General features: G+C 33.8%; 5 protein-coding genes across 6 annotated transcripts in view; 2 read left to right on the top strand and 3 right to left on the bottom strand.

Moving 5' to 3' along the window:
* LOC106103029 overlaps positions 1-8,061 on the top strand; it is a 29,152-nt gene extending 21,091 nt beyond the window's left edge. Inside the window, exons 4-9 of the mRNA XM_013282664.1 lie at positions 2,468-2,556; positions 2,734-2,849; positions 3,158-3,343; positions 3,732-4,748; positions 4,969-5,094; positions 5,451-8,061. Of these exons, the coding sequence (XP_013138118.1) occupies positions 2,468-2,556; positions 2,734-2,849; positions 3,158-3,343; positions 3,732-4,748; positions 4,969-5,094; positions 5,451-5,602 (1,686 nt within the window). The 3' untranslated portion in view covers positions 5,603-8,061. The remainder of the gene's footprint in view (positions 1-2,467; positions 2,557-2,733; positions 2,850-3,157; positions 3,344-3,731; positions 4,749-4,968; positions 5,095-5,450) is intronic.
* Positions 8,062-8,156: 95 nt separating this feature from the next.
* Positions 8,157-10,501, bottom strand: LOC106103030. The gene is made up of 5 exons (XM_013282665.1): positions 10,401-10,501; positions 10,134-10,218; positions 9,610-9,775; positions 9,039-9,132; positions 8,157-8,261 (listed from the first exon to the last, which is right to left on the bottom strand). Exons 1-5 carry the CDS (start codon positions 10,487-10,489, stop codon positions 8,204-8,206), a joined length of 492 nt encoding a protein of 163 aa, XP_013138119.1. The 5' UTR covers positions 10,490-10,501; the 3' UTR covers positions 8,157-8,203.
* An 832-nt stretch (positions 10,502-11,333) lies between these two features.
* Positions 11,334-12,902, top strand: LOC106103003 (dehydrodolichyl diphosphate syntase complex subunit Nus1). Its single transcript, XM_013282631.1, has 2 exons — positions 11,334-11,772; positions 11,886-12,902. The coding sequence occupies exons 1-2, from the start codon at positions 11,475-11,477 to the stop codon at positions 12,347-12,349; spliced, it is 762 nt and encodes a 253-aa protein (XP_013138085.1). The 5' UTR covers positions 11,334-11,474; the 3' UTR covers positions 12,350-12,902.
* Positions 12,903-13,630: 728 nt separating this feature from the next.
* Positions 13,631-23,765, bottom strand: LOC106103032 (arginine/serine-rich protein PNISR-like). 2 transcript variants are annotated; one of them, XM_013282668.1, is made up of 12 exons: positions 23,293-23,765; positions 22,189-22,297; positions 21,724-21,891; positions 21,084-21,199; positions 20,291-20,457; positions 19,708-19,857; positions 19,105-19,210; positions 18,806-18,871; positions 17,367-17,446; positions 16,192-16,330; positions 14,896-15,757; positions 13,631-13,760 (listed from the first exon to the last, which is right to left on the bottom strand). In XM_013282668.1, exons 1-11 carry the CDS (start codon positions 23,594-23,596, stop codon positions 14,919-14,921), a joined length of 2,244 nt encoding a protein of 747 aa, XP_013138122.1. In that variant the 5' UTR covers positions 23,597-23,765; the 3' UTR covers positions 13,631-13,760; positions 14,896-14,918. The 2 variants fall into 2 exon arrangements, with proteins under 2 accessions (XP_013138122.1, XP_013138121.1); XM_013282667.1 differs by having other exon boundaries at positions 13,631-15,757.
* Positions 23,766-24,542: 777 nt separating this feature from the next.
* The window catches only part of LOC106103031, a 38,106-nt gene continuing 36,643 nt past the window's right edge, over positions 24,543-26,005 (bottom strand). The window contains exon 2 of the mRNA XM_013282666.1: positions 24,543-25,621. Coding sequence (XP_013138120.1) covers positions 24,762-25,621 — 860 coding nt within the window. The 3' untranslated portion in view covers positions 24,543-24,761. The remainder of the gene's footprint in view (positions 25,622-26,005) is intronic.

The raw sequence follows: 26,005 nt of genomic DNA, 5'->3' as shown, positions 1-26,005 counted from the left end.
AGCAATTGTTTCCAAGGTTGGCAGGTGTGTGTTTTCACCTGTTGCTTCATTCTTCAGTTGCACAGACAAAAAATATCAATAATTCATTGATCGAGCAGTTATTTAGGTTCAATTAGTTTATTTTTTATAATTGTAACTAAGTGTGTGTTCGTGGTCTTAATTATTTCACACAATAAAGTTGCACATAGACAAAAAATGTTAAAACTCGATGACTGTTTAAAAAGTAAGGTTATGTTCCGAGAAACATAACCTTTTGTCGAGACAAACAATGATGATGTTAAATCATGAATACAGATGGATACAATACACTATTTGTCACATGTAATAAATGTTTTGTCATTAATATCGACACAAATAAATTATCGTTATCAAGACGAACGCGTTTCGTATTCAAATTTGTATACATTTCGCCACATACCCATTGCCCGCATTGTACCATATCGGATGTACTTGACGTCAGAGTAGCTAGTGATGGTGTGCTCATTACGCAATTAACGCCATTTCGGTTTCACAGTTAATCACGCACGGAATCATATAAAGATAACAATGTACTTTTAACTTTCATCGTAATTGGCGCCAAAGCACACTAGCGCCACGAAACTTTATTTTCTACAGTATAAAGTTATGTCTAATTATACAGCAAACGACTAAACAATACGCGTCATGTTCGCAACAGAAACTCGAAGCTTTCGATCGGTCAGAGTGCATTAACCCTAACCTTGTTTTACGTTATTTTTATAAGTGAAGAAAGATCACATTTAATAGAAAAACCTATGAACAAATATTGTAAAAATTGCGCCTAACTGGGAGAAGTTTATTGAGGCTACAATTGTCTATAAAACACGAGAAAGATTTTTTAACTTGTAGTAATCATATGTTAAATATAGTAACTATAGATTATCTGTGCTATAACCTACAAATTATAAAATGTTTTAACACAATTTATTGTTTAGTAATCTTCATCTGATAAAATAATGTTTTTATGTAACAAGATTTTTCCATTACTTTAGAATGATAATTATTTTTATCTTATTCATATATAGGTAACATATATAACTCAATTTTTTATAACAACTTAATTTGAAATTTATGGTTATTCTTGGCATGAAACTAAATCTTCAGCAAACTAATTACCTAAACAGTTTGATAGTATATTTGATACTACAATTAAAGAATAGTAATCGTCTACTGAGTTAAGATATTATGAATTGTGTATTAAACCTTACAAAGTAGAGACGTAGGGGCATTGTCCGGTATAGACACTTCATTATTGCATTTGCGGTACATAGCGCAACAAAATAAACTTTATATGTTTTTTTTACCGACTTCCCAAAAGAAGGAGGTACTCAATTCGTCTGTATGTTTTTTTTTTGTAATTAGCGTTACCATGGTGGATGTGATAAGACTATAAAATATATTTAAACTCACTTTATTGGCCGGATTTAAATTTGAATTCAAACGTAACGAGAATATTTTAACAAAATCTTTTAAAGATTTAATAAAAAATTTTCGGCGATTGACTAAAATAGACTTGTTCTGTGTATACGCAATCTATTGGAAATTTGCCAAAAATATGCCAACATAGAAATATGCTATAAAGAAATTATCTGAACATTGCAAAATAATTCGACTCAAATCACAAGTGAAGATTCTATTACTTGTTTATTATTATTGTTATTTTATATTATTTTGTAGACAAAAAACTTATTTTGATCAATGAAAAATGGTAACATTAAAATATTCTTTTTCGTTATAAGTCTGGACACAGCGATATAAGCGTTTTAATTGACTACATTTAAAAGGATTAAGTCTGTAAATTACTTTGTGATACATTTAACATTTTAAACCATATAAGATCTGTATACTCCAAGTTTAGAAGAAATGAGTAATAAAACTTACTAAGGCATAACCTGGTCTTCCATAAAATCAATTACCTCGTATTTGTTATGCGAACCGTTAACCGTTAGGCAAACATTCCCCGAGTGACCTAGCGATAAAAAATAAAGTGACCACAGGCCGATAAGGACTGACTAGATACGACAAAGTTTTTTTTACTGCTGCTGTAATCGGACAAATTCATTTGTATAATACATAACAATTTAGCTTTACAATACACGTTTATATTTACAAGCTATCGCTCGCAAACTACGTTAGCCCGAAATTTAAAAAGAAGTCCCGTCAAATTAGGTCCAACCTCTCCAGAGATAGTGACCGGTCGCCATTTTGATCAATGGAGTCATTTAAAGTTATAAGAATGAAAATATAATAAGTCACTAGTTATAAATACTGTTTAATAATTTTGTTCAAACCACAAATGTTATATTTGTCTCCTTCCTGTACCACTGGAAATATAACATTACAATACCAATTTTTAATTAACCTTATGTAAATAATTTCCTGTTATTAACAAAAGTTGTTCAATGTTCGATTTTATTGCAAGTTGTTTAAGTTGCTTTTTCTTCAACAGGTGAGCGAAGGTGCAGTAGCGCCAGTAAGTTCCATATTGACTGGATTTTATCTTCTGTCCGGACCATTCGTATCGGCCCTCGCTAACAAGTAAGTTTGGTTAACCTACATTTGTTTAAGTTCTCAATTGGTTTTAGAATACATTGTTACGCTTAGCTTAATTTCTACAATCTCATTAATCAATGTTAAGAAGCTTATTTCAAATTCTCGCATGCTATTAAAAAAGTTTCCAGAAAAATTTACTTAATTTTATTTTTTCTATTCCAGATATGGGTTCAGGATTGTGACAATTGTGGGTAGTTTGATATCCTTCGTTGCTTTTACCCTGTCCTACTTCGCAACGAGCGTCGAATATCTTTATCTAGTCTACGGTCTTTTAGGAGGTATGTGTTTATTTCCTCATTGTCAATAGAATACGAACAGATAAACTAGACGGAACAGTTTCGTCGGGACTAGATGCGGTACGCGTCATATTCGTAATATTTACGTTACCCAATGAGTACTTTTCATTTTAAATTGCAATGTGCTTGTGAACGACCTAGCTGTAAAACTGCAGTTTTAAACAAAAATCTTTTTACACTCGGAGACTCAGATCTAAATATCTTTTAAAATTCTCATTTACGTTGGAAAATATAACATGGCGGTCATTCATTCTTGTAACGTAATGTGATGCATGTTTATAATCCTCCAGGTATCGGTTTCTGCATGATCTACATGCCGGCGGTGTTGACTGTCGGATTCTACTTCGAGAGATGGCGCGCGCTGGCCACCGGCCTGTCTCTCTGCGGCTCCGGAGTTGGAACATTCATCTTCGCTCCTCTCACTCACAAGGTCATCGAAAATTACGGCTGGAGATGGACCATGGTTATACATGCTGGTCAGTATTTCTTGTTTACATAACCATGACACAACTTAGCACATCTCTGTCGCCTTTACCACATTCATACATCTGAACATTCTGAGATACAGTTTAAATAAATATTAATATTACCTTTGAACACATAATTTGAATGTACTAACCGAATGGGTAATGCATTGTACACACATTACGTCGAGGTCAGCCGCACCGGAAGCCGTTATCTGAACATCTGTCTCGCGCGACAATCATTTGAATATTATACAGACAATTTTACGTAAAATTATACTGGTAATGTCGTAACGTTAATAAAGTATATTTACAATATACGAGTAATACGCACAATATAATTAAACATTGTAAAAATAATATATGTGTCAAAGTACAAAGTAATGTTCCACGTTTGTAGGATTTATATTGGTGTGCGTGGTGTGCGGCGCGCTGTTCCGGCCCATCAAGCCCGTGCGCGTCACGCTCGCCGACCAGAAGGAGGAGGAGGACACTGCGCGCCGCCACGAGGAGGCCGTCGAGAAACTCAACTCCATGATCAAGCTCCACAGCAAACTGGACTCCGCTATCGCCATGCCTTCGGAGATGAGGTTCACCAACAGAGTCAGCCCTCACACTTGGATGGGCGTCGCCAACAACACTCGTTATCCTACCGCCGAAGAAATCTTCAAAGGCAGCACCTCTCACCTCGGGAGACGATCGTCCGCTACCGCGGGAACCATGAAGAATCTAAACAAACCCATCTTCATCACGAGCACGGTGGCAGAAAAAGACGAACAGGAAGATTCTAATAGCAACATCGATAACGCCGAACCCTTGATCGCCTCTCCCATCAAAGTGGTCTCGAGAGACGCGAGACCGAGGCGCTCCCATGCCGACCTGGTGGCTAGACCGTTGTACCGTGATGATATATTCTTCGGAGCGAGTCTCGCGCGACTACCGCAGTATACCTCCCGGACCTCGCTGGGCTACCACTTGGCCGTCACTCATCTGCCCACACAGGAGGACGTACAAGAAGACGAATCCGGAAAGTGCAGTCTTTGCCCCGAGGCGGTCAGGAGAGCGTTAGCGACCATGTTGGACGTCAGCCTGTTCAAGTCACCGACATTTATAATCCTAGCGATAAGTGGCTTCTTCACTATGCTCGGGTTTTTCGTGCCGTACATGTATGTGAAGAAGCGCGCGGAAGAGAACGGCTTGAGCGAGAACACGGGCGTGATGCTGTTGTCTGTGATCGGTATCGCTAACATCGTGGGTCGTATCGCGTGCGGGCTGGTGTCCTCTATGCCGCGCATCTCCCCGCTGTGGCTCAACAACATCGCGCTGTCGGTGGGCGGCATCGCCACCATGCTCAGCGGCCTCTGGTTCGACAGCACCTACCAGTTCACCTACTGCGTTGTTTATGGACTTGCCGTTGGTAAGTACAAAATTAGTAATTAGCCTTCGCATTTATAATGTTAGTAAAAAGTAAGGTTAGTAAGATAACATTAAGAAATCTAGTAAGAAAAATCACAGTAAACACAAATTTAAAGCTCTTAACTCTTTATACCTCTTTATTAGAAATTGCCAATGAAAAGTTTGTAGTTATTGGCTCGTGACTCGTAACTGTTGTTCAATAAAGATTTTTCATTTTCCAGCTTGCTTTTCTTCTCTTCGTTCCATTCTGGTTGTCGAGTACATCGGCTTGGAGCAGCTGACGAATTGCTTCGGTCTGTTCCTTCTCTTCCAAGGAATAGGAGCTCTCCTCAGTGCTCCTATTGGTGGTAAGTTGGAGATCAGAATAATTTTAAATATCTTAGTTAGTAAATGAAATACAATACCGCGGCTTAACCGCTTTAATCCGCTTTGAACTGGTATTGTGATAATGTAACGCTTTTAAAAGTCTTGCATAACAGTTGGCGCCGGGCTATTTATGGGTCGGCAGCGAGCCAAAGCTTCTACGCGGACTCCCGCAAGTCATTCATTATTTACACCCCTTTTTTACTAAGCATCCACTAGGAAAAGAGTCTTAACCGCTTCGCCTCGTGTTCGAATATCACGACGAAAAGTCCGAGCTAGAAATAGTTTCAGATACATTAATTTTTTTTGTAGTGTACTCTATGGATTTGTATTTCAACAGGTATCCTTAGAGATATGACGGACGGGTTCGAGGCGTCATTCTACGCATCGGGCGCGTTCTTTCTGGTCTCTGCTTTGATTTGCTACCCTGTGGACTACATCAGCCGATGGGAGAAGTCACGTAACAAGCTCACAACCACACCAAAAGTCTGATTTTATAATAATAATTCATGAGACTTAAATATCGTTCAGTAAGCAGTCACTTGACTCTGTGGGTAATTTATCTGTACAGAAATTGACAGAAAATATATTATGATATATTAAAATTTTACAAAGAGGTTAAAAAATGTGTTTAGGATCAGGGTATATAACTATTTTGTAGAATCCAATTAATGCACGATTTATTTCAATGTTTTCTTTATTTTAAAGATACGAGAAATTCACTGCCGAATGATATTTTTCAATTGAAACTGTTTACTGTTAATAGATAAGCCATCGTACTTATAGATCTGAGGAATTACTTCCTTACTTTTTACATTATGTAATGTACTTAAAGTGTAAACATTAATTTTCGTTATTTATTTCGGTGTTTTTGATGACCACTTTATGTACATTTTTAACTTTTATTGAGAAATTAAATATTTACTATGGTATTTAATTTAATTTTTACAAATATGCTTATGGCAATCATTTTTAAAAGTTTACTAATATCAAATATCCTAGATAAATTGGTCAGGTGCTAATACTATAAATTTTGAGTAAGTTCAAATTGTAGAAATGTATTTCAATCAATTTTTACATTTATAAATGAATATTGATAATCTATGCATAATATCAAAATTGTGGAAACTTTCCTCCCTTGTCAATTTTTAACCATAGTTGCAAAATCGTTGGTTATCTTTTGATAACTGCGAAGATAATAAATGCATTTAAAAATAGATTTAGTGGTTGAAAGTACAAAGACTCGAAATATTAATTTATCTATAATTTGACGAAATTGTTGCCGAGAATGATTTGATGCCAAATTATAATTAGTGTACACGTATATTATACTGTAACCGTTTCCTAAGTATGTACGTTTTTTCTCGTTTTGACATAAATTTAAAATAGGTCCGTTAATGTCTTCCCATATTAATCTAGACAGCTGTTTTGAAGTAATTGAAACATGAATTCTGTAATTTAAATGAAAATTTCCGACTTTTGTTACGATTTTATTAAAAAAATTCAAATACTTTTCGGATTTGTATAAAAAGTGGGACCAAATGCCAACTATGCTGTGTCAAGGAAAAACGAACCACATAAATCGAATCAAAATTCTGAGCTTAATCGATATAAATACGTAATAATACCGATCGAATTAAGAGCGTCCTCCTTTTTGAAATAGGTTATATTTTCGAATCGTACATGCCTATATCCGGAACCTGGATTTCGTACTGGGCGGTGTCGTTATTGAAACACAATGCAATTTCCGCCCGCGCTGTTGCGATACGCCTTCCGCCATTTTGTGCCTTTGTGGTGCTATACATTTGGGGACGAATTTTTATTGTAGTTATATTTTGGTATATGTAATGCATATAAGACTATTTTAAGGTATTGCATATCGTTGCATGAGTGATTTAAATATTGTTAGATTAGGTTATTGTTGTAAATGTTCGTGCCTTATTGTGTAGTAATGCGTATTTTGAGGTGACAAATGAATGTTTTTCATACCTAAGTACCAGTATGTATCAGAATCTAAGACAGATATTTCATTAGTCGTTAAGTCTGTTCTGTTATTATATAACGGGTTAAGTACTAATCAAGTTCAGTTATTATAAAGCAACCATCCCAATTAGTTGACGAGTATAATGCACGGTATGGTAAAAAAGCACTCGCCCAATACAAGCAGACTCTAACGACTAATGAAACTGCGCCTTAAGATAAGAATGTTCATTGTATGATATACAATTGTCATTTTCAAATACACTTACCTTGTCCTAAATATTTCATAACTCATAGATTTAAGAAGTACATCTGTGGCTGTGGTAATTACTAGCTTATTATAATCAGGAATAAGAAATCATAGTCATTTATTTATGCCATAATAAATTATTTCAGTTTAACGGCCATTAAATTGATTAAAATCTAAATAAATTAAAATTAATGGTTTAATGCAACACAAAATATTTTTCGGAATGTATCACCTGAAAATATACACAAATGTTAACCTGTCACGTTATTTTCTCACTATTACAACTTACATATTTCTATATCAACTTAATACCTTCAACTTGTCACCACTAAACAGGGTATTCCTAACGTCCTTAAGATTTATTTTGAAACGGGTCACAATATTTACTAAAATCGATTCTAAGTAGAATAATAACTGCAATGTGAAATGTTTATACGTATTTTACGTAATCTTTTATGATTATTTAAAAAAAAACCGTCTGTCTTATATTTGCAATTTTGTTGGTAGAATCGTTGATATAGATCTATTGAACTATATTATTGTTAATTTATTTTGACTATGATTTTTCTGTATGAAGTTGTGACGCCACAGTGCCATATGGTGAGAACGGTTTGCAATGCTCTTGCAATGTTTTTTATAGCTCCTAATAGGTAGCGAGACGAGAAATAAAATTTTTAATTTCTCATATAAATTTATAAATAAATATAACACTTGTTGTTTACTTTGATTTTTATTTTACCCTTCCTTTCTCTAATCTTTTTTTATCTCTAAAAATAAGGTTATGTAATGCTTTGGGTTTTCTAATGAAACAACATATTGGCGCAAAAGATGTTATATTTGCATTTCATTTACAAAGAATAAATCTAAGAGTTGGAGTTGGGTCCACGGCGACGACCGAACGTTTGTACAACATTCACGAATCTGAAACAAATTTAACAGTGTTAGGTAAAAAATTGGTAAAATAACGGGTAAGTATTCGTAGTTTCATCAATAAATTTTGTATGAGATTTGTTGGTGTACATGTGTGTGATCTGTTAGCCCAGTAGGGGCGCTGCACAAGACTAATTCTGTCAATGACAAACACTTTGTAGGAAAAACTATACTATTGGTAGGTGGCATTATGATGAGCTGTGGGGAAATAAGGAAAAATTAATGATTTATGTCTTACAAAAATGTACACTAAAATAACTGATTCAAGTATTACTTATATGCAAATAACATCAAAATGTCCTAAAAACATTGGTAAAGTCTTTAGTACTATAAGGATTTCTAATATTGACAATAACAGTTGGCATGTAACATTTACAAAAACTCTAAGGCATCATCAGAACATCCTACAAATTTTTAATATGTATAAATGTTACAAAAATTTATTTTAATTATTGATGTGAAAAGATGAGCTACATGTTTTACAAAAACAAAACATTGCTAGTAACATAGCCCAGAGTTACTATGACCACATATCGTATGAGAAGTATTCAGCGGTACACACTTGACCAGTACAGTTGGAGTCATGCTGGCTTGATATCTATTGTCCGGACTAACTAGTACCAAGCAGTGCCTATTGAACGCCAGTCCAGTTATTACTGGCCAAATGTGTTCAACCCATTACTGTTTGCAAATGGCAATTTGATTATCTTTAACAATACAATGCTGAAGAACTGGTAACGGGTGAAATATGTATAAAATTATATTCACCGTCTGTTGTATTGGATCCTACGCTTGGCACGGCCAGTCTTCTTCTTTTTCTTCTGTTGTTTCTCCACTTTGGGTGTCTGGCCCTTTACCTTACCTGAAAATTAAAAAGAATAAAAATATTAAAATAGTCCACAAATTCTTAACAGATAATTATGCCATATGCAGAGTGTGGCATATTGAATAATATCTATGTCGGTAGATGTAAATAAACAGTTGTCATTACGCACTTGCACAATGAAGTTTCATTTATCTAATTCCCAAATACTACACAGAGGGTAGTAATCTAAATCGTTTTTAAATTAGTATCCTAATTTAAATGTTAAACATAAAACTAAGAAATATAACACAGATATAAAAACAAAAAAACATGTGCCAAAAACATTCACCCTCCTATTTCAACTCATTGGACAAAGAGTATTGAGAGTGTAAAAATGCTGCAGGACTATTTTTTGTAACGTGATTTGATTTGACAAGCAAAAATAGGACAAAGATTTACTTATGTTACTTTTAAATAAAATACTGTAAAATTTACATTTCATTGGCAAACAAAGTATTTGAAATATTTTCTTACCAGCACGAGCCAAGGATCCGTGAACTTTACCACCAAGCAGTGGGATTGTAAGGTCCAACTCTGCTGATGATAGGTCCGACACAAGGGTAGCATCATCAAGTGGGGCACCGCATAGAGACAAAGTTAAATCTTCATCTCCAACTGCAGCAAGGTTGCGGATTCGCTCCTGAAAATTGATTATAACAATAATTTTTTAAAACGTTTGTTTTGATTATGCACATTTAATATAAAAAGCAAATTCTAACAATACAAAGAATACATAGTAGCATACTTTAATTAAGAGCTATCCTTCGATTTATCTTTAACAAGTGAGTATAATACAATCAAGTGGTAGTAAGATTGTTAAATAGTTTGATAACAAATGAATAATAATAAACTAAATTGATTAAACATTGATAACACTTTTTGTAAGAAACTTAATAAAAAGGAATTTGTTAAAATTGACGAATATTGTTAAAAAGATAGGTTAGCTAATAGTTCATGTCAATTATAAAATTAGTACCGAATATTTTGAAATGAATTACCTTGATTTGTGCAATTGTTTCTTGTCCATGAACGTCCAAGACGTGCGTAGATTGTCCTCTGATGTGTAACTGCATCTTGAAAATCCTGCAAAAACATGTTCATTGACGGCGTGGTCGAAACTAAATACGTCGGAAATATTCGACACAAAACTAAATAGATAATCACCAAACAAGCACTTAAAACTGACCAAAGTAAATAAATATCGGATTAAATCATTTCAGAACATTATTTTAGGCAAAATAATGAACTATATTTAGTTTACTAACCTGCCTGCGCAGTCTGACAAGAGAAAGAAACAATAATGGCAGAACGGAAACGGATATTGTTTGACGTTCGCATTTACACAGAATTTCATGTCATAAAGAAAATTTATTATTTAATTAAAATTAAAATTAACAATTGAAATATGTGCAATTGTAACCAAAATCATTACCTGTCTGAATAAAATGTTCAAAGAAGTTTTGATGTAAAAAATAAAAACATTGTAAACATGAAGTAATGTTTATTTTGTAATGTTGAATAAAGTTAGTCGATGAATACAATTTTTTAGCTTTTGTTTTCAACATATCACTCCGCTTAAAACCATTCTCAAATGAAGTAAAAGTTTAAAAACATGTCATTAAACATTAACAAGATCAATAGAGATAGGGTGAACAGTTTATCAATTTGGCATAATGTACAGTATAGATGTACATGATACTTTTGGCACACGACAATGAGGAGTAACATTTAATGTCAGGGTAATAGTGACATAGCTTGTCAGTTCACTTCGCGTCATTACTTTACGCATTTTTTGTGGCTTTTTAATGTTATTCCATGAAATAAAGTGTTGAAAGCGTTTAAAAGTAGTGCAAGACAGTTTTTTTTAAGTGGGTGTATTTTTATCGCTGAGAAGAAGTAGGTAAAGTAGTAGTCCAGTAATTACATTTGAAAATGTGAATCATCTTGTGTCTGTTGCGATCAGAATTTGTTACCATTTGTTAATGAAGAAATTCCCTAACTCTCAATGCGACGCATATTTTTAGATTTGTAATTTAAAAAAAGAATTTCCTTTTAATGCGGACATATTACCTTACTGGTAACCCTAAATGCTCAGAGGCGCCATCCTGTCAATCTCAAAAATCCTTGTGGAACTATAAAATAAAAAGCTAACAATTATGTTGGCAGGTTGGCAGCCTTGCTATTCCACCCAATGCTTTTTGATTGGACAGTTACGAAATGACAGCACAACTGATGAATGGTCACACATTTTAGAAATAATCGTGTGACCTTATGTCATTTCGTATAAAATAAAGTAAAATGATCAAATAATATTAAATGGAATCTTGTCAGCTTCGAATATGCTATCGCGACTAATTCGTCAGTTTTTGTTTATTCTTGTGCATTTTGTTGTTAACGTACTTGTTGCAATTCAAAATGTTTATCACCGGTCATGGGTTAGAAGAGAAGTTCTTGATGATGAGGTGACGAAAAACGATGTTATTATGATAATGGAGCACGTACCAAAGATGAAGAAAAATCTAAAACATTTAGTGGTACTTGTTGACACAAACCATCATTCCATGAGTGAGTTGGCGCGGGTGGTGATTTGGAGTCTAATCATAGGAATACCTTACGTCAGTTTTCACGATATCACCGGTAAACAAATCATTATTTATGTCTAAGTTTAATTTCCTATCAATAAAAAATTGCGCAATTTTTCGTCATTCACACTTTAAATATATTTATAAATTTAATAAATTTTTTTCTAGGTAAATTGAAACAAAACGAAGAAAAACTGTTTCTGGCTATCGAGAAAAAGAAAAAAGGTATACCAGGATGCATAAAATGGTCGAACAAACCTGACTTAAATGGCTACACTTATGGGATGAATGCAAACAATATATTTATTAATATATTTAGTTATAAGGATGGAAGGCCACAAATTGTTGAATGTATAAGACAAATAGCTAATGGGTGTATTGATTGTGAAAAGAAAGCAAATGAGTTTACTAGTGAAGAGTTTGGGAAGGCATTAACTAAATTATACAATAGTGTACCTGAGCCAGACCTTGTTTTATATACTGGACCTTATTGTACCACTTATGGTCTGTTGCCGTGGCAAATAAGACTTACAGAGTTCATTCAACTCTCTCTAGACCATAGTGTAGATATATATAGTTATATAGGTGCATTATATAAATATAATAAATGTGATCAAAGATTTGGTAAGTAGTTAAACCCATATATAAGCCAGGCCTAAATGTAAGATGTAATATTTAAAAACAAAATGGATTTGTCATAGTATTTTGCTATTGCTTGTTAATTTAAAACCATTAAGGGTTTCTTTGTATATCAGAAAAGTTTAAAAATGTACATATTTGTGTTATTCTAAATTATTGAGTGTTCTCACCTATGAACTTTGGTATTGTATATTAGTTACTTTAGTAACTAATAATTAATTCAGGTATCATGTTTTAGTTGACTTTCAAAACAACTGTTTTCAATTTTATTATAATGCTTTCATTGATATAAAAAATAAGTGTGTAGTTTTTAATTTTGATAAACATTGTGGTATTCATACAAAAAAAGAAAGATATTTAAAATAATTGTGATACAACTCTGAAGCAATAACATGTTTACACTTGACTTCTAAGCAACTAAATTGTAATTCTGTAAAGCAATAACTATACAGTAAAGGATTAAAATTATCACAGAATGTCATCTACCATATTAATTTATTTATATAATTGAATAAAAATGATTTTAATAAAAAGCAATGATAATAAAAATATTGTTTACTTTTTTATATCCTATTCTATAATTAGTAAATACCGAAACATATTGGAACTAGATGTAGAATACAGATATATTCATTATTCTAAAGGTATTCAAGAAGTCGGGATTAATTAAACATAAGAATTGCTGGTGCATTGAAGGGATGCATTCAAGTGATACTGGCATTATTTAGTACTGATACCACTGTAACTTTTATTTTCACTAACTCCAAATAAAGTTTTACTTTAAATGGTACTATTACAATGTAATTGAAATTAAATTAAATTAAACTAGATGTTGCTCGCGACTTCGGGCTCATGAAAATAATCAAACATAGTCTATGGTAACATAGCTTTTTAGTGGTAAAGAAAATAAAACAATGGAAATAGGATGGACAAAAAGTTGTATGTCTTCAATAGATAATGATTAGTGGAGAATGGTGTTTCGTCATAATTCTACGTACACGTTGGCCTGATAAGATAAGTTGTATCGAACTCACCATACAATCATATCAGTCATGATGCATTTAAATTATTTTAGTTTGTAAATCAACACAGGAGAGGAAACACATAAGGATATTTTCCCCATCTCGGTCCAGTCTCCTGCCAAATTCTCTTTTCCCAACCCCTATATGAAAAGGCAAAGGAACTAAATTCAAGCCTTGTACAGTATGTTCGAATCTCCAATGAAGACAACGGTTGGTAATTTAGTTCTGTTTGGAAGAATTAAAAAAAAACAATCATGTGGGATCATTAGTTTTATTGGAATAATGTGACGACGCGAAGTCGCGATAATTCTTTTTATTATTATACACAAATACTAAAATATATTTACATTTTGCGACGCTGCGTTACGAGTGTTTCTCCAACCTGTAACAGAAAAAGTATATAAAAATAATAATACAGTGATTTCTTGTTGAAAGATGCCAGAAATATAGTTTAGTCTCCATTCCTGTTTTCAGGGGATAACAATGAATCTATTTTTTTTGTTCTTAAAAAAAACATTTTAAATCACCGTTATTATTTACTAGGAATCGAACATAGTGGCTAGAGTATATTTAAATCTGTACAGGACTTTCTTCCAACACATAAACAATAAAATTTCTTGTGTACATTAGTAAAAATTTACATTTGAGATTAACATAAATATATTGGGCGCTAAATATACTTAGCTACGAGGTCGCCACTTGATTCATATGATTTTCCTTGAAATTAATTTGGCTTTAGCGTAAAAATTATTATTACTTAAAACATTTATATTCAAATAGTAACTTGATACTGATTGTGTAAGTTTTGAAAGCAGAATTTCCTTAAGAAATAATAGTACATAAAAGAAACATTTTAACAACTTCTTTGTATAATCTAAAAATTAACAATTATAAAACATTGCACAAATCATCTGAATAGGAAAAAACCTTGGACATAAAAAATAAAAGTGTAATAACCTAGATTCACGATAATAATTTGAAAATCAGTGGCTGATCTTATCATTTGTACAATCATAAATAACTCTGATTTTTTCGCATATTATCAAATTAAAGATCAGTGCAGATTTAAATAAAACAAGTATCTTTTCATGGTGTCTTGTACATTTAAAGATAAGTTTTAAATCTCAAGAATTTTTATTTAAATAAGTGTTCCATTATGATAACTAATTTCATAGGTTTTCAGCCATACGACTAAGATTATTAATATTCTTAGCTAGGTTATATTGTATTTAATTACGTCCGAACATTAAGGATCAAAATAAATTTGGGTTTTAAATATACTTCTGGCATCTTTTTGATTCGAGTGACCCAGTAATTTAATTCTTAAAATGCTGGGGCTTTATTAATGCCGCTTATAAGTCATGAGTTATATCTCACAATGACAAACGGTATAATTTAAACATATGTAGAAATTAATAGTGCAAGGCCAGTCTCATTACTCGAGCCGTTCATAGTAGTGTTGCCTTTTCTATTTAATACAGGATCACTCACATACAAAAGTTAAATAAAAATACAACCTGTCATGCCGTTACCCTGTCGTTCATCGGCGGTGTCTGGAGCGGCTTCTGCTTCTCGACCGCCTACGCTCATACCTATCGTGCTTCTCGTAGTCCCGACCAGACCTGTCGTAGTCACGACCAGACCTGTCGTGGTCACGACCAGACCTGTCGTGGTCGCGACCAGACCTGTCGTAGTCGCGCCCCGATCTTTCGTATGACCTGTCCCTGTCGTGCGACCTTTTGTCCCGCCGTCGCGATCTCTCCTCCGATCGATCCCTGGACGCCTTCTTCCTACCCGATCTTGATTCGTAGCTCGTCGATCGTCTCGATCGCTTCCTCGGTCTGTCATGTCTGTCATCTTCCGAGTCTGCTCTGTATTTGTCTTTGTGTTTGTCGCTTCTTGACGATTTATGTTTATCAGATTGGTCTTTTGTCTTCGACCGCGACTTGTACTTATCATAATCGTTGTGATTTGACTTTGAGCTCTTTTCGTCCGTTCTGTGTGTCCTTTTTGACGTTTCCTTGTTCGATTTCTTTATAGATTCAACTTCGTTAGAGCTCGCCCGTTTACTTTTCCTAGTTCTGACGGATTTAATGTCTACTTCGCTGCGTGAAGAGGAGCTACTAGTACTAGAGGACGAGTCGTCCGAATCACTGGAAGAACTAGAGCTGCTTGTGCTCGATACTTTCGCACGAGGACTCGGAGTGGCCTCCCATTTGTTGATCTTTTTGATTTTCTCCTCCTGTATCGTACTCAACCTCCTGATACCGTCAACTTTGTCGATGGATTTATTGTTGTTTCTTTTGTCTTTTGACATGCGACGTTCCGGTCTTTTCTCTGGTGTGTCCGTCTCTATAGGTGGGGGTGTCGCTGAAGATCCTAAAATTGAATAATAATTTACAACAGTGCTTATAAATTACAATTTTAAACAACGCACAATAACAAAAGTTGTGGCATTTCATTTGTGTTTAGTTTTTTTCATACATACTCAGATATACTAAAATGGCTGGTTGTGAGATGATTAATTCGACTTAATATGTACGGAACGATTTTTAGCGTTGTCATTCTATGTCATGGAGAAACGAGAACGGTAGTTATGAGTGTGGAATTACATCTGTAAAGGTAGACCTAGAAAGGGATGGAACGATTCCGTAAAAGGTGACATGATCAAAAAGGGAGTGATGACTTGTGATACGAGTTATCTGAAAGAAAAACCTGTTTTGCCGACCATATGGAAGTTGGATAAGGAGGAAGATGATGTCATTCTATGTCTTTCTCTGAGTGTCATTCAGTCAGTAATGTTAGACCCTTACTCGATGTGGCGGGTCTGTCGGGTGTAGTGACGGGCGTGTTGACCTCCTCCGCAGCCTCCCGCAGCTCTGCGCGCCTCACCTCAGCCTCGATCTCGCGCGCTGTCCGCTCGAACTCTTGCTTTTTCCTTCTTATCGTCTCCTACGTCGCAACTTACTTGTCAATACTAAGATATTATCAATCCACAAAAATTCTGCATAGGTTTTACAAAGTAAGAAAAGAAAGTGTGAACAGATTATATAAAGAGTATATAACGGAGTGAATTCAGATATGACAGCTAATGGAAATATTTGGAAGAGGCACATAGACCGCACTCTTCGTAGTATATTATTCAGATTACAACTTTTTAATGTATTTGAAATTTCGTCTTGATTATATATATATAAAATTGTGTTATAATATATATATAAATTTGTGTTATGACTAAATAATTGCAGAACCTTGATGCAGAATATCTAAAAACAGCAATGCATAAAAACAAGGTTAATGATCTTAAAACTAAAAATAAACAGCAAAATTTGAGCTGTTACGGTCCCTGAGATAAAAATTTTATAAAACATAAATCAAGGTAAAATTACAATAGTTATGCTAAGCAGCGGAAGCCTACGATTACGTGACATTGGGACGCACTCCCGTTTCAGAGAGTTTAATATGGGCAGTCATTTATCTATTTTTGACCAAATGTATGCCTCTACACTCCCTTTGGTTGTGTTGAGGTTATAGATTATCTACACTCTTTAAACCTATCCCCAAACACAAGTATTTTTGTTAAATACGAATTAAAAAAAAATGTGATGACTAATTTATGCATTATATATCATCAGTTACTTAGTTAATAAATACCCGTGATATCTTATAACTGGATGGTAGCTATTGTCGGCAATTTACTTAGGTATTTTTCAGTCGAGTAATTTTGATTAAAGGGCATATTTACATGTCTGTATTATTGTGACCATTTGTATCCTTATTGCTGTCTAATTTTGACGATAGAGGTGTCATTATGCATTCATATTTCCACTGTTTATTAATTTAAAAAAATCCAAACACTTCTTTTTGGTGCACACTAATTTTCACGTACAAATGGACCCCTACATTTTGCATACAAATTTGGATGTTCATTTTATGTTTTTTTTTTTTTTTAATTTATTATTACTTTTTATTGTATTTAAATTTTTACCTGCAACTGTTGGTCGGATACATCGTTGTGATCTTCTTCGTCAGCACTTTCCCCGCTACTGGAGTCGTACGCGCCCAGCCCTGTACGGACGCCGCGATTACATTTAGTGCTAGGCAGTATTTATAAACATTTTCTATAGAAACGGAGAAAAAATACCCTCAAAATAACTGATTGACTGAAAGGCTCAAAAATACCTTATTTATCATACATGTCGACACACATTTTTGTATACCGTGTTTACTTTTATACTAAAAATGTTAATAATTAGTTATTCCTCGCGTCTTTGTCCGCGTGGAGTTAAAAAAAATAACCTACAATGTTTCGACTCCTTCCGCGGGAATTAAGAACAAACAAAAGTAAGTAGCTTACGTGTTCTTCAAGACTATAAGGCTACAAACTCTAACATCCATCCATCCATCTAAACTTTCGCATTTATAACATTAGAAGCAACTTTAGAAATATATTACTAAGTGATAACATATGGTGGCTAATTAATGGTAAAATAATGTTTGAGTTAAATAAATACATACAAAAATATAAGTATTTCTTCATTATAACACTAAAATAAATATACTTTTTTAATATATTGCCAATTTAGTAGAATTTTATTAACAAAAATAAATTATCATTGCGTTATAGAAACAAGATCGATTTTTCTTTACATGTGTATTTTTGACGCAACCGTATTGCCTTCCGCGTTAATAAAATAATAAAAATTACAACACGAAAATTAAAATTTATAAGATAATAAATTCTGTTTTTCTCTTACCAATTCATTTTTCCACTAAACATTATTCGAAACACAACTTGTTTTATTTAAAGCACATTGTCAATAGAAACACATTCTATAAGAAACATCATACTAGACTCGGCAGCTGAAAACAAAGGTTTACGAAACGTATATGGTGGTTTCAGGGATCAAGGAAAAGTCCATTTAATACTTATTTAAAACACATTATTGGTTGTCAGGGCAGTGTTCTTTTTACATTTTAACCACCATATACAAGCGGAACTATCTGGGAAACTGATGCCTAATGTTATGGTAGTGAGGGTAGTTCGCAAGGTAATCGTGTCGGGTATGAAGGTAGTTTGTAAGGAATTCATGGATATTTTTGCCGGAAGTGAGGGTAGTTCACAAGACAGTTGTGGGTAAGAATTAAGGATAGTGTGAGCTGTAGATGTTTGCCGGAAATGAGGGTAGTTCGCAATATAGTTGTAAGTAAGGAGTGAATATAGTTTGCGAGGTAGTTATTGGCCATTGACGGTAGTTCACAATATGGTTGTAAGAAGGGAGTGAGGATAGTGTGCGAGGTAGTTGGCAGGAAATGAGGGTAGTTCACAATATAGTTGTGGGACAGTTGTTTGGTTAAGCCGAGGGTAGTTTGCGCAGTGGGGTGTGGAGGGGCGGTTGGCGGGCAGCGGGCGGTGTGCAGACTTACCGAGGCCGCTGGCGATGGCGGCGAGCGCCTTGGACTTGCTCGCTTTCATGGCGTTGAGACGCGAAGCTTTTACCATATAAATAAAACCAACATTAATAACACACAAATGTATTCTGAAACGGGCGACATCTGAAATAAGACTTTATTAGCGGATGTATCACAGTTTTACACATCACAGGTTCTTCTTTCATATTTAATTCACATTTATAGTCAGTGCACGGTTATTTCTCGCCGTTTAGAGTAAAGTCTTGAGAGAGACGGTCGGGCCGGTGGATATGAGCCTATATGAGTTGAAATACCTTGTGCGGCGTTATATCTGGCCAACTCTTCCTGGCTCACCGTATCTATCTCCTGGTCCGTTACCTCGAGCAGGATTTCTGTTAGCGTTCGACGGACCGCGAACATCTGCTCGGGGAGACAGTTTCATTTTAATACGTCGAAATTCGCATTCGCAAGCATTTCATTGGAAAGTGTTCTTTCAAGGTTAAAAATGAGAAAATAGTTTTGAATCTGTCGCGACGACACATTTTTAGTAATACTAATTTTAGTATGCTTTTTGGATGACAAAAAAGTTTATATTGTATATTTATAAACTTTTATACTTATTTTAACTATTTTATATTTATAAACTTTTTTGTCATCCAAAAAGCAATGGAGATGACAAATTAATGGTTTACGTTACGTTTTTTTGCGCATAGCGAAATCACGAAATTAATTTTACTACGGGTTATTGACACTAAAGTTTAAAAATTTCTCTAAGCAATAGTGACCTGAACAAAGAATCACAACACTTGAAGATGACATGGAAGAAAATCAAGGTTTGTTCGATATTATGACCTCTAAAAGAAGTCTAACAAATCATTTAGTTGACAAAACAATTATAAAGTCCTTTGTATACTTACAACTTCCTGCATAATTTCCTCCTTACTCTTTTTTACTAAAACAGGTTTCACCTCGTCCTCGTCCGGCGTCTCCCGCGCGCGCTCCGACCTCATCTTCTCTTCTTTCTTCTGATCTTCTTTCACCTGCTCTTCACTGTCAGAGTCGGAATCCTGGTAAAATCAATCATTATTACTTTCATATACTGATATTATAAAGAAGAAAGATTTGTGTTTTTGGAATTTTGTATTTATTCGATTCATGGAAGAACTACTGGGCCGATTTCAAAATATTTTCTCCATTAGAAAGGTAATTTATCTGTAAGTAACATAGACAATATTTTATAGTTTTTTTTTTTAATTTCAAATAGGCGAAGTTGCGAGCAACAACTAGTCTTATATAAATCTCTGCTACCTTAAGTAACTAAAGAAGTAAAGCCAAATTAAATCTAATACAAAACACCCTCATGCCCACTATGTAGTTTTTTCGATTTTAATACTAAAGCGATAATATTTCAATGTAAGGTAACTTCTTTAAAATTAACCTCATTTGATTCAACAATTCTATTTGTCAGTGTATGTATTGTTTAAAACATTCAATACATACAAATTTGCTCTTAGCAGGTAACATTGGTTGTCCGCTTGCTTCCGCCTTCATCCGCGCAAGTTCTTCTTCTTCCAATCTCTTCTTCTCCTTCTCTGCTTCTTCTCGTACCTTCTCTTCCTGTTCTCTTTCTATTGCCCTTTGCTTCTCTCTTTCCATTTTTTCTAAGCCTGGAAAGACATTAATTGTTTATTAATATCATAAAATTTAGTTGTTACATGTGGCTACAAGATAGGTATAGTTCTGACAAGGATCTTGTAAAAATGTTATGACCAAGTTGGTTATGACCAAACAATTTATACTATTATAATAAAGTGTAAACACCCACTTCTTTGTTGCCTAAAATGTCAGCAATGACAGCATATTTTCGAATAATTCTTTTTTTAATAAAAAGCCCTACCCTTACGTCACGTTTTAGGCTATATATTTTCACGGCGTTAAACTTAGGGATAAATATTTGGAAAAAAACCCCCGGAAAGGGACCCTAAGTTGTTGCCAACATCAAGGAAGCAAGGTTGCCATGGTTTGACATATGTTACTCATGACATTTTGACATTTGCAATTGATAATTCAACAAATGTGAACAATGAAATTAAATTTATATAATTTTATGTAGATGAAGTTGCATGGGAACAGCTAGTCCTTTATATCTTACTAGCTGTAGAACGCTACTCCGTTCGCGAGGTATTAAAAAATGATAAAACCAGCCTATATGTTCTTCCAGACTGTTCTGCATATGTGTCTAATTTCTGATATCTAATAAACATCCATCTGATCTTTCATATATTAGTTTTACCTTCTCTAATCCAAGCAGGAAGCTGTCGTCTTTTAGCTGCATCAATAGTACTTGTAGTGCCGGGCATCGGCATTGCTATTGGATCTACCACAGTTGGTATTAGTGGTATTTTATCCCTGTAAAATTACAAAATAAATACATTAAATCAAGTCGTTAAAGGGTTGTTGTTAAAAGGACAACACAATTCATAAAAATTTTTATAGATACAGTCAAATAAAATAAATATATTGTTTCAATACATTTGTTTTATATTAATGAAATATTAAAAGGCTTAACCCTTTACAAGTTAGATGCGATATTTTCATGACCATGTTTTATTTTATTTTAATTTTTTCAGATACTTTTTTGTACTACTATTTATGTAAAAAATAAAAACTTTACTTTTTACATAAACATGATAGCTTGATTTTCGCATTTTTTATTTGATACTGGCAATAATAAATTATTGTTTATAATTACAGTGATAGAATAGGTCGGGCGCGTGAAAAGAGCATGCAATAGAGAATATAATCTGAGCGGTAGAGGGAATATATTTCCCACCATAGAAACTACTTGTGACCGTTAAAGGGTTAAAATCTTTATATCCTATTTCACCTGAAATTGCATATTTTACTAAGATAGTTAACAATACAGGACTTACCTAGGTGGTCTGTTAATCCGAGGTATTATTGGTTTTGGTTCTCTATTTTTGCTCTTAGATCTGATCTCTCTATTCCGATTGTTAGTTGTGCTATTTGCTTGTTCTGTTTGAGGTGCTGTCCAATACCCATGCTGAAATGTTGGAGTCCCCACTGCTGCTGTTGTGTATCTATGGACAAAGGTAGTGTATTATGCTAATTTTAACACCTGTGAATTATTATGCTACACCCAGGAGAATTCTTATATAAATACCACCTTCAGAAGCTTAATGGATTAATTCGGAATGTTCTTGTTAATTTTTATATTGAATCTGGAATCTTTTATATACACAATTTTATCAGCAGTATTAAAAATTTGGTACAGATGTAGATAATAATCCGGAAGAACACATAGGCTACCCATTGTTTTTTTTATTTCCACATGGACTGAGTCGCGGACGAAAGCTAGTATATAAGTGTTTTCTTACCCTGGCATAGTTGTATTCTCAGATGAATTGCTGTATCCATCCATTATAGGTGGTATTGATATTGATGGATCTGCTGCAATTTTAGGGTCATTGCCATCCCAACCCCATCCTTAAATATTAATTTAAAATTTTTAAACATACTATTATGACATGTAATGTTATGATCTAGTAAATTTTGTATTTATTGAGCTCTATACACATTTGGATGAATTAAAAATATATATAGGGATAAAATTGTATATTTATTAATCATCTAATAAAATGTTGGTGTAAATTACATAATTAGTTACATAAAAATATAACAAAGATAATTTGAGAAGAAGAATATCTTGGATGTAAAATGCCCTATTTGTGTGTTTGTTTCAAGATGTCAGACACATTCTGTTTAGTAAATCATTTTTGTCATCCAACATACATTGTGCAGCACAAATAACTATTTTCTTTTGACAAGTTTCATCATAAACTCACAATAATATTAACAATCATTTACAAAATTTAATTTAATTGTTTAGGAGGTGCTTTTAATATCTAAATGCAAACCTTCTCCTTATTGAAATCTGTTAAAAATGAAGAAGCAATCTTCATCCTTCATTATTATAAGTATCTAATAAACAACTCATTTTTTTCGATAAATGGTTTGAGAAAGACACATATGGATTGATAACATTTCTTATAAAACATAGCAGGTTTAAATAAAGGAAAAGTCTATGTTTTTAAAAACTAAGCTGAAGGTCTTAAAACATTTTATTTGTTGAATTGAAGAGCAATTTCAAAGTGAGTAGATTTTACAGAAAATAACAAAAATGGCAACCATTACATCAATTACTACTTTTGATACTGCATTAGAAAACCAAACAGACTTAAAATTTACGATTTTATAAAAGACATATAAGAGGACAATGGTATCTCATTGCCCACTCCACTGACCTCTAACACAATATTGATAGATACAAAAGTTACAAACTACAAGTTCGAACACTTGCGCTCCTAAATTAAGATTTAATTTTATCTATCTCATTATCTAAAATTAGACGTGCTAAATATCTATTTCGACAATGACGGTTCTGAACATTTCAATAAGGAGAGAATCTGATTTCTACATACCCCATTGGTTCCAAGAATTACCCCATGAGTTTGTAGAAGCATTCCATTCAGCACCAGCTGGTGGTACACTTTCGCAGTTTGTGTCCGGATTTTCAACCTCCATTGGGGCCTCTCCGCCCTCTATATCTGGTTTAGCCGGCGGTTGAGGGACCGAAACAATTGATGCAGCTTCCTTCATAGCGATCCATTGTTGTGCTAAAGTTGCCCAGTCTACTTGACTAGAATCAATATTTTGATATGCGGTAGGATTAAGTGCCCATTGCGTGGGATATGCGGGGTTTACCACATCTTTGCCAGAAAACATTGTAGTCACAAATGTAAGTTCCGAGTATAATACTATTTTCTACTTCTTCATAACACTATTGAGTTTATTATTATTGCCACTCAATTAAAAATAACTTGTGGTTATAATTAAACTAAGAAATATGTGAAAAAATTAAGTCTTGACCATTTGCCATTTGACTTTGTTCCATAGACTAGACAATAGACAACTCAGCATAGACATATGAAGATAGATAAAGGAAAAATGATCACTTTTGTTTCTACCATTTCATAAAATGAGAAAATGAAGGAGCAAAAGGCAAAAGGCTATCTATTTTATTTATAGTTCATTTTAATGTCATATAAGGATTAAGAGATAATAAAAAATTAATCAACGCAAAATCGTATGAAAGCTATATTTTAATTTGTTAAACTTCTAATAGTACTTTTCAACACTAGATGTCGCTGTTCTGAAATAGTTGTTAATGACCGCTATCCGTTTATTTAATTAACTAACTATTGAACAAATAGTAAAACATGCATTGAGTGAGAATAAGTATCACCAGGATTTTGTTAACCTAGCAGTTCGTACGAATATTAAATGTAGGTTCGTAGTCTCTGTATGCTCTTCTGGGTTTCGGGCAGAATTATGTTGTAAGAGAAAATATTCATCTTGTCATCTAAGTAAAAATTTAATTTTTGTTTTGTTTTCAGATAATTAAAGAATGGACCATCTTGTACCAAGGTTGGCAAAAGCGTTATGAGTTCGCATTTCGGTCTAGTTTATATACTTTTTGATTTTTGATATTTCATTACTATTCAAACCCAAAGCATTCACAAAATCTTTGTTATACTGTTTACTTTCTTACAAATAACAATACCTTTTGCTACAGGTGGTTAAGCAATGCAATTTCTCACATGAAAAAACATTTTTGTTTTTATTTGTATATAAAAGTGAAGCAAGGTAGGTAGGTAAATTATACAAAGTATTCTTATAAAATTAATTTATTTATCGTATTACATTATTATACACACTTATCCATGTACCCTATCAACAAACAGTCAACGTCAGCAATCGTAGACAACCTTCCTACGTAATTTTGACAGTGAGCTTCTTTTGTCACAACATTCAATGATCAAGTGTCACCTTTTATTAATCTATCACTAGTTTCACTTAATAAGTCTTTAGGTATCATTTTAAACTAGTTTTAACTTAACGCTAATAACGGTTCTTCAATTTCGTGCTTTTGGTTAATATATTTCGAATTCGTTTTCATCCACTGATCCTTCTTGCTGACTATCTTTTGTTTTGTCGCTTCTAGTTTTGCCTTACTCTTTGAGATCTTAACTGGAATCTTCACACTATCCAGTCGTTCCAAAGTTTCGATTATATTTCTTGGTTCTGACATAACATTTCTCGTTTCTTCGCTGATTTCATCCATCGTGCCATTTTTATTGGCATATACTACGACATAATGTGAATATGCGGAATTTGATGGAGCATTAATATCTGCGAAATCTCGGAAGTTTGCAAACTGATCTTGATTGTAATTTGGCTTTGGGTTGGCGATGTATCCGACGCCGACAGACGGTCTGCCGTGGCCATTGTTGTAATAAGAACTAAAGCTGTCACCAAAATCGTGATCCTCGTCATTTTGAGCGAAGAAAGTGCCACCTCTTATAATACCAAAGTTTCCTGAACCGAGAACACTAGGACTCGCATCAATGAGTGGAGCTGAGGAAACTGCTGATTGTTTACCAAAAGTTTCAACGTTCCTGTTAAAACCTCCAAATATCGGATAGTTTAGAAGCGATCTGAAGGAATTGGGGCGTTGGCTGTACGCTGCCTCTTGACTTCCGAAGCCTCTATAATTATTTTGTTGTCGTGACTCGAAAAGATTAGCAAAAGACGGGAAGAAGTTTTGGGAATCGCCTACAACATCGATTGAATGTTCTGATTGGCTAGCTGCTTGGGTTAGGTCCTTTGACGTTTCTTGGAAATGTTGCGGGGGTAGTACTGCTTTAGATATAATTTCTGATGATTCAGCTGCGAGGTCTTCTGCATCATCTGTAAATTAATAACATTGTATTAGTATTTTATCTTAAAACCTAATTTATGTTGGATCTGTTTGGTTGGTTGGGAACGTAAGTTCGTAAGACTACGCCATGTTGACAAACGCCACGGGACATTTAATAAAACAACCAGATCATGATATGTATTGGTTTATTCAACAATTTCATTATAACATACCCTTAATAGATATTCTATTACGGCTAATTTTGAGTTAGATTTAATTTAGTAAGTCAAAGTTAAGAACATTCTTTCAATCAGTAAAAGAAAAAATGTAAAACAAACAAAAATGTTATGAATTTATTATTGGTAAGTAAAAAACAAATATGGTCATTAAATAAGTGCCTGATGTAAAGTAGTGATGTGATGAAAGATGAAATC

This window comes from Papilio polytes, unplaced genomic scaffold, assembly GCF_000836215.1.
Source record: "Papilio polytes unplaced genomic scaffold, Ppol_1.0 DF823879.1, whole genome shotgun sequence".
NCBI lineage: Eukaryota > Metazoa > Arthropoda > Insecta > Lepidoptera > Papilionidae > Papilio > Papilio polytes.
The sequence above is the reverse complement of the archived record's forward strand: the minus strand, read 5'-3'. Positions and strand labels throughout refer to the sequence as shown.